Here is a 7,794-nt window from a genome sequence, read left to right as displayed (position 1 = left end):
TGGAGCTGTGCATAAAGCCTTTTGCACAGGATATTTTTGACTGAGGTTAAGCTATACATTAGCAATGACTCAGTTGCATCATGTTGCACCATTGACCAGCACTACAACACTTACTTACGTGTTTATTGAGGAAAATTATGAGCCTTTAGTTGGGCAAACTAATGCTATCAATAACATTAAAGCAGAAGTAAGTGATATATTTGTGTTAATATAAGTCTTAAATAGTTATATCTTCCGACAGCAATCACTTACATAGAGTGTTTGGTCTGAAACACGGGTCTGTCAGTCACTCTGCTCTGCTCTGAGCCGAGAAGAAAACATTTATCGTATCCTACAGTTTTTATCCAATGAGGAGAGAGAACGGCATGCAGGGCTGTGTGTGCAGCCAAGGAACGCCGTGAATGTGGCGACGTAGGGACGAGGACTGTTATGCTGCGTTCAAGGAAACTCGTATTTTTCCGACCATGAAGTCGTACCAGTTCGATCTGGTACGAGTTCACCGGTCGGAAGTTACGAGTGGCCGTTATAGTGACTTTCACCGGTAAAACAGGTCGGAAAAACACGAGTGGGTTGCCTGGAACGCTACAAAGTCGTAAGTTGTGACTTGAAGCTGTAATTTACGATTTTAAAAGCCTGCCTGGAACGCAGCATTAGCGAAAACGACCGGACCACTTACTTCTGCTTTAAATAAAACAACAAAAATCAACAACAGGCTAAATTAGCTTAACTGCAATTGTGTGGTTTCTGTAAATCCTGAATCCACTTTAAGTTAATGATCATGTTTGTTACTGTTTTTTCTTGTAAGGAACAGGTAATTATATCTTAATTTAATGACACAATGCAGTGAAAAACATGTTGATTCATGGACCATCTTAAAGGTATACCAACATATTAGCTAGAAAATCTGCGTTAATAGGCTACATAGACTTTGAATTTTATCTTCACTATCAAAGGGTCTATGCCTGCTTGTTTAGGTATAGCCTATACCTCAATTTAGCAAGAAGTCTTTATCTGTTCAAACTGATCGGTTGAGCAGGTGTGAAATTACAAGACAAACAACTTTGAAATCTTGGAAAACATAAATTATAGATGAGAATTTTGAAGCATGATCTTTATCTCAAATGCAGTTTATGGGGGCATATCTGGTGAAGTCTGAATGGTGGAGACTTTAAAGGCACCATGTGAAAAATGATCAATTATCTTCAACTTTATATTCATCAAGAAAAAGATATACCAGTATATCTCATATCTCTTATGTAGGCCTATATGTTCCCTCATTTGTGCATGTTTGTTTGAACCCAGCCAGCATCAGCTCTTTTGCTTCACGTTTGGATGTTGCTTTTGGCACAAAGTGAATGTACCAGTGTTGAGACTGGCCAACTGTTCCACCAGTACTTCAGGCCTTTGGTGGTGACTGTTGAAGTCCTGGCGAGGTGTAAAGTGCAGCGAGGCAGTGTGTGGCGCAGGCTGGGTGATCCCTCCCACGTCTCTTTACTCATGCTGTCCCGAGGGGAGGTAGACACCCAACCAACTGGTGTCACTGTTTATCCGCCAAACCAACTGAGTCAGTATGAAAACGGGGCAGAGACATGGATCTGTCTTCTCCTTTTCACCGGCGGATCCTTTGTTTCTGTGCTTTACTGATTTATTTAGTAACATCGTGCAGTTTTTGACACAGATCTGGAGTCAAAAAATAACAGATAGTCCTCTTTTTCTTACATGAACTGAATACATTTTTAAATATAGGTCATACATATACATATACATGTACATGTAATTGTGCTTTTTAACTGATTTGCATTGTGTTGTCTTATGTTGTCTCACTATGTGTGGTCTGTTTGTTGTTTCACCATTGTTTCCCTCACTGATGTCCACAAGCTGATTCTTCTCCTTAACGTCACATTCTCCCTCCAGTGATTTAGGTTTTTCCTTATTTGTTTCCATCCTCTTAAATGTGTCTTGACTTATGGTGATCTTGGCTTCAAAGATTAGACGAAATTTTTGTTGTTTACAAAAATTTATTCATACAAATCTTACAACACTTTTTTTTTTAAACATTTATTGACTTGACCTTTGCAGATCGTCATTTGAAGTAGTAATCTAATATTCACTTTCTACACAGTAAATATATATATCTTTGAAGATGATTTCATTTTAGTAAGGCTATTGGCGCTTTCATTATCATACATATAATGTTTCATGGAGAGGGGAAACTGATCCTTCTCTCTGTTTTCACAAAAATCTACTCTAGTGCTCTAAAAACAAAGTGCAAAAGAAAGCAGTGCAAGCAAGAATGCTTGACGTCTAAGCTGGATGGTACTATAGAGATCCTATCAAACGTCTGCGCAACACAAGAACAACAACAAAAGGGTGAAATGTAAGCTGATGATGTGCAGCATTGTAGGGCCACTAAATAGCCATCTGTGATTCATGGCGATTTTAAAGTCGATGCAAGGCACCACAGCCGCAAACTGCTTCCTGCGTCACAAAGCCTAGAGGAGAATGCAAAATTAAAGAAAGATTGATACAATAAACACAAATTGAAGAACTTAAACCCTGCAGACTAAAACTATAGTGATCAACTTGGTTTTTTTTGGTTTGTTTGTTTTTTTAGCAAAATTGTGCCTGATGTACCAGTATCATTTCCTCAGTACCTGGGAGGAAGTGTGCATACAACTAGACTGTTTTAATGGTATTTGATCTTTGTGGGTTTTCAGTCTTACTATGGTGGTTTTATAATCTTGTTCCCTCTTGGTCCTGCAGTCCATCCTTGCTCCCTTTACTGACATCTCTGACTAACTGCGCCCTTCCTGCTCTCTAAATTAAATCACATCAATTAAATTGTGTTAATTATGGCAGTTTTTGTGCTAGACTGCAGATAAAGATGATAGAAAATGACCACTTTAATTGTCCAATCACAGCTTTTTCTTCATATACAGTGCGTTACAAAAAGCTCCAGCTGGTTAAGTAACAGAGGCTATAGAGACATTAGACTGAGAGATTCTTGCCAGTAGTACATTCAGAGTAATTCTTCAATGGAGGACAATGTTCAACACACAGCTTGTGTAGAAATGTCAGTGAGGAGAACAGAACACAAAACAACATCTAGAGATGACAGGTATATATGTTTGCAGTAGTCAGAAAGCAAGCACCATCTAGTTGGAGTCGTCTGCACAGATGCGGTGGCTAGTGCATTTACTTTAATCATGCAATCTACTGTAGTTTTTACATTGGTTCACATGACAGAAAAGGGAAGCACAATAGACCCAGAAGGTTCAAACACAAGAGTTCAAACTGCCTTGTATGTCTCTCACAAAGAACAAGTCGATTGTGAAGTTACCATGTAACAAGTATCATTTCTTGGCGTTTTTTTCTTTTCTTTTTTTTTTTTGTTTCCTTTTTTTTTTTTGCTTTTTATATTTTGCCTGATGTTGCTTTAAATGGTAGTGATACTTATTATATGGGCAGAGAGACATGAGAAAACCTTCAGCAGAATCAGAGGTTTCCAAACACACAGAAACCAGTTGATAGAAACACAAGATTGGCACTTTACATGAGTCAAAGGTGTAAGCTCACTCTGTAAACACTGCAGAAGAGAAGGACAAGAAAAACCTCAAAAGTACTCTGGTCCTCATCTCAGATTTGGGATTTTTTGCCTTTTTTTTCTGTGTCCCATCTTGACTTTTAAAAAAATGAATAACTGGCATTTCATTTTGAAAAGCCAGCAGGGCTTACATCAGGTCTAAACCAGATCTAATAAAATAGTTTTTGTCATCATAATATCACCCTTGCATCCATAAACAGGATGCTGATTTATCATAAATCTGTACCTTTCGTATCAATCAGCGTTGATATGTATAACATATCAGTCTAAGCAAAGTCTCTCCACATTCAGCCTGCATGCACGAGGCGATACAGGTGAGGTTAAAGGTGAAATCTGTGAGACTCTAGAGAGACAGGAGCACAAATGAGGTGGAAGAAGAGTTGGATTGGAGTGTTTGGAGCAAGATCACAAGGTTGAGAGTTAAAGGTGAGAGGGAAAAAAAAGGAAGGGACATGAGACGCCCCTGCAAGGACACACGGCCTCAGGAAAGAGCCTGAAACTCACCGGAAATTCGGGAGAGAACTGTTTCAGCCAATCTCCCAAAAATGCCTCAAACTCATCCCCGTCCGGGAGGGCATCAAAGTCTATGCCTTGTAGGAAATGGTGAATACCTATGTCTTCAAGGCTGTTGTGAATAAAGACAACTAAACTCTTAATGTCACTTTACAAAAAGCAGCATTCAATACATTGATTGTCTTTTAAACTATTTATTTTCCTCACAATCATATCTCTTTGCTAAATGTTTAAAAGACAGGGCTGTTGGAGCATATCGTCACATGAACAATTGTCTCCCCTCAATAAATAGGTCTAAGAAAAATAAATCAATGAATACATAAATAGAGGCTATTTGTTTTCTTATAATGAACAAAAAAATAGTCCACAAAGTAGATATGTGTCCTCAAGTGCTTTAAGTACAAAATAAAAAACAATATTATTATCAAAATATTCATTTTAATGGCTTACTTCATACATAAATACATGTTTAAGAACACAAAAGCGATCCACTGATTGTTCAGATCTCAAAATGATTTCATCTGGGGCTGCACACACTTAAGTTTTCTTTTGTTTTTGTTTTGTTTTTCAGTAAGGGAGGGGAGGATGCTACAAATATGCCAGCCGGCGTCCTTTGTTTCTAATTCTCTGTCTATACCTTTTCCCAAGGACTGCCGCCAGGTATTTCTTGACTGCCATTTGCTTTCGGTAGCGGCTGTAGCTGTCTGTGAAGATCCCGTCTGAGTGTCGCTTGGACAGGGGCTCTGAGCTGTCCTCCTCCATCTTCCCCCCGCTGTGAGAGACGAGAGAGGGAGAGACAACAGGAAGGTTTCACTATACAGGGCTGTGCATGTGACGTGCGTTCACATGACCTCTGCGTGTGCAGCCTGTGGTGCTGGGGTGAAACCTCTGAACACTTGAAGTAGGATGTTTGTGTCACCATCTGGGGGGGTTGGGGAGGGGGTGGGGGGGTATTTAGCTAATCAGATTCCCCATTTTGTTCAGAACAATACAGCTTGGAGTGATGAACAAAGGAGCAAATCTGAGTCCTTATTCCAAAGCATTTTAGGGAATAAAATTAGATTTGTTTTGTTCCAGGACAAACCATGCAAGTGCATTGTCATGTTGCAGAAAGGATCTTTTCAAAATTAACTCAAAAAAGGGCTTTTATTTTGGAGTTAAATTCCCCTTTTGTTTAACTTTCAGCCCAGTGCAATTTGGCACATATATCTGGACGTGCATTAAGGCCTGCTCATGAGACTGGAGTAATTGCATCCCTCCCTTCTTCCATCGGGAACCACTGGGAATCGAACCTATAAATTATTCATATGGAAATAAATATAAGCCTATGCGGGTTAATTCCTCACTCTGCGCCTTATAACGACACAGCAGCGGGCTCAGAGAGTGACACTTCCCAAATCAATCAAGTGCCCGTTAGCGCTCCCCCCCTTCACGCGTTTATAGCATTAATAAAAGGCTGATTCAGAGCGAGAGGGCGCCGGATTTAGCAGCATGCTGGGAAATAATGGGACCACAGACATGTACAGTACGTATAACAGCGTGAATTATGGTCATTTAAAGAAAAATAAGGAGGAGGGATCAGTCCAAAGAAACAATAACGCACAAAAGACAGGAAACATTCAGTAGAGAAAAAAGAAAAGGTGACAACCAAGAAGATGTTCTTACCCTACACGTTTTGCCATCAGAGAATGAAGATATTTCCTTGCTGATAACTGACCCAGCGCTTTCCTGTAGGCTTTATTAAACATGCCGTCTGCATGCCTTTCCGTTCTGGGATGATAGATAGCCACACAGTAAAGTCACCACACACCCAGCGCAAGAGGCAACAATGTCAAGTACTGTAGCTGCACTGCAAAGAAACCTCTATACCTCAACATATCGGGCCTGGAAGACACTGAATTAAAGACTGTAATACTAGAAAATAGCCTCGTTTTTTATTGGCCTGAAATATTTGATCTAATACAGTTTTACAATTTCTGCTTATTCTGGCAAATATTTTTCCTAAGAAAGATGATGTTACTCTGTAATTTCTTCTTTTTTTTCGATTGATTTTAATGATTGTGTATTATTGTGCATTATTTATGTCCAATCGTGTTTAAAGAAAGCGACTAAGTTCCCCTGGGAATTCAGTTAAAAAGAAACCGAACTAACTTGGCCAAAATAATTTTTAAAAAATCCACGAAAAAAAAACAAACAAGTAAATAAAAAATAAAAGTGATAATGAAGTCTGTCCTCCGTTAACTGACAACATTTCGACAACACGTTACATTGATCCACACAAACGACGCACAACAAACGCAGCACAGGGACAGAGAGGGCTGTACACGGTAATAATGGGATGTTGGACACGGGGAGTTTGGGCTGAGACGGAGATGATAGTCACCTTTTCTCTGCTGGGTAATACAAAGTGTAGACGTCGTCAGCCACTGACTGGGGACTTCTCACTTCCATTTGGTCTCTGTCATAATCCAGGGACGGTAAGGAGTTCCCATCCTCATCGTAAACCTCACTGTCCAGTCTGAATGAAAAAATAAATAGAAGTAGCTATTATATTTCACAATCGCCTCTATATAAATTATGTACAAAACTGAAATTTCCCTTTAAAACCTTCAGATTTGAAGCCTCTTTTTCAAGAAAAAAGTTTCTATTAATTATCAAATCATATAAATTGGTCTTTTAGATGCAGGTCAGATTGACACACTGTACTTCACTGCCTCAGTAGACTAAATCATATTACAGCCGCTCCCTGGTGGATGTTTCTCCACGATTATTTCTGTGTGAGCAGCCCTATGGATTGTCTGTCAGATGCTGTTACCCAGCAGCTAATCCAATAGGCTTTTATAGCCACAGACAGAACTATCTGTGAGGCAGATGTGGTCTTCACCCTGCGCCCTGCTGCTGCTGCTGCTCCTGCTGCTGCTGCTGAGGATGATGATGATGATGAGTGCAGCAACTCCTTCCCATGCCGAGCCAAAAAATCCAAAAGGAAATCAACACCTGAACACTTAAATGATAAGCAGATGTGTACATACCTAACACTGGGAAAGCTAAGCCCCACAGGTGAGCAGTTGACGCTGTAATGCATTATGATTCCATAGATGAGTAAGGCTAAAGTCGCCTTACTAGACATTGTCCTCCTGCAAGAGAGAGAAAACATTAAGCAAGTGGACAAACTACCCACGAGAGCGATTATTTAATGCATTGAGGAGGTTTTTTATTTTTTCCCGTGACATTTAGAACTTTAGCATCACACCTGCGACTCACTGAGAACCGAAAAAAACAACAAAAAACAGCCACACCTCACTTTCTCCGCACTTTTACGCAGCGTAAAACCACCCGGAAAGTTGCCTCCTCTTACCAGTTGCGAGGCGCTGGACGCGATCCGCTGAAGATCTCAACTGAGATAGGATCTCTACCTCAGTCTCTCCTCTCTCTCTCTCTCTCTCCCCCTTCCTCTACTCCCTCAGTGAAGCGCCTTTTCTGTCTTCAGTCCGTGCGTCTCAGCCGAGTGTGCAGCTCCTCCGCAGCTCGGTTCTCGGAGGTTCCTGCGTGAACTCTGTCATGGGCGTCAAGAGGAGCGCCGTGTATCGGTCTGCGGACAACTTTCCCTGCGTCCTGTGAACTTAACTCCTCTTGGTTTTTTATTCATGGATCCGAAAGGCATGCCTTTTTCACTT

The 7,794-nt window shown here is 40.4% G+C and overlaps 1 protein-coding gene across 4 annotated transcripts; it reads right to left on the bottom strand.

Annotated features, from left to right (window-relative positions):
* Positions 1-1,998: 1,998 nt before the first annotated feature.
* On the bottom strand, positions 1,999-7,794 carry adcyap1a (adenylate cyclase activating polypeptide 1a). Of its 4 annotated transcripts, XM_085763192.1 has the most exons (7): positions 7,476-7,794; positions 7,150-7,254; positions 6,501-6,635; positions 5,783-5,887; positions 4,755-4,889; positions 4,109-4,229; positions 1,999-2,492 (listed from the first exon to the last, which is right to left on the bottom strand). In XM_085763192.1, the coding sequence occupies exons 2-7, from the start codon at positions 7,245-7,247 to the stop codon at positions 2,484-2,486; spliced, it is 603 nt and encodes a 200-aa protein (XP_085619318.1). In that variant the 5' UTR covers positions 7,248-7,254; positions 7,476-7,794; the 3' UTR covers positions 1,999-2,483. The 4 variants fall into 4 exon arrangements, with proteins under 4 accessions (XP_085619318.1, XP_085619317.1, XP_085619319.1 ...); XM_085763191.1 differs by lacking the exons at positions 1,999-2,492; positions 5,783-5,887 and having other exon boundaries at positions 3,786-4,229; positions 7,476-7,762; XM_085763193.1 differs by lacking the exons at positions 1,999-2,492; positions 4,109-4,229 and having other exon boundaries at positions 4,478-4,889; positions 7,476-7,772.

The sequence above is a fragment of the Trachurus japonicus genome, chromosome 20 (genome assembly GCF_045865225.1).
Source record: "Trachurus japonicus isolate A0001 chromosome 20, Traja_1.0".
Classification (NCBI taxonomy): domain Eukaryota; kingdom Metazoa; phylum Chordata; class Actinopteri; order Carangiformes; family Carangidae; genus Trachurus; species Trachurus japonicus.
This window is presented reverse-complemented; position numbering and strand designations above follow the sequence as displayed.

Coding starts and splice junctions, on each gene's coding strand:
- adcyap1a (XM_085763192.1), bottom strand. CDS start 7,247: ATGTCTAGTAAGGCGACTTTAGCCTTACTCATCTATGGAATCATAATG. Junction 4,890..5,782: donor CTGATGGCAAAACGTGTAGG/GTAAGAACATCT, acceptor CGTCTCTCACAG/CGGGGGGAAGATGGAGGAGG. Junction 4,230..4,754: donor GCGGCAGTCCTTGGGAAAAG/GTATAGACAGAG, acceptor TATTCACAACAG/CCTTGAAGACATAGGTATTC.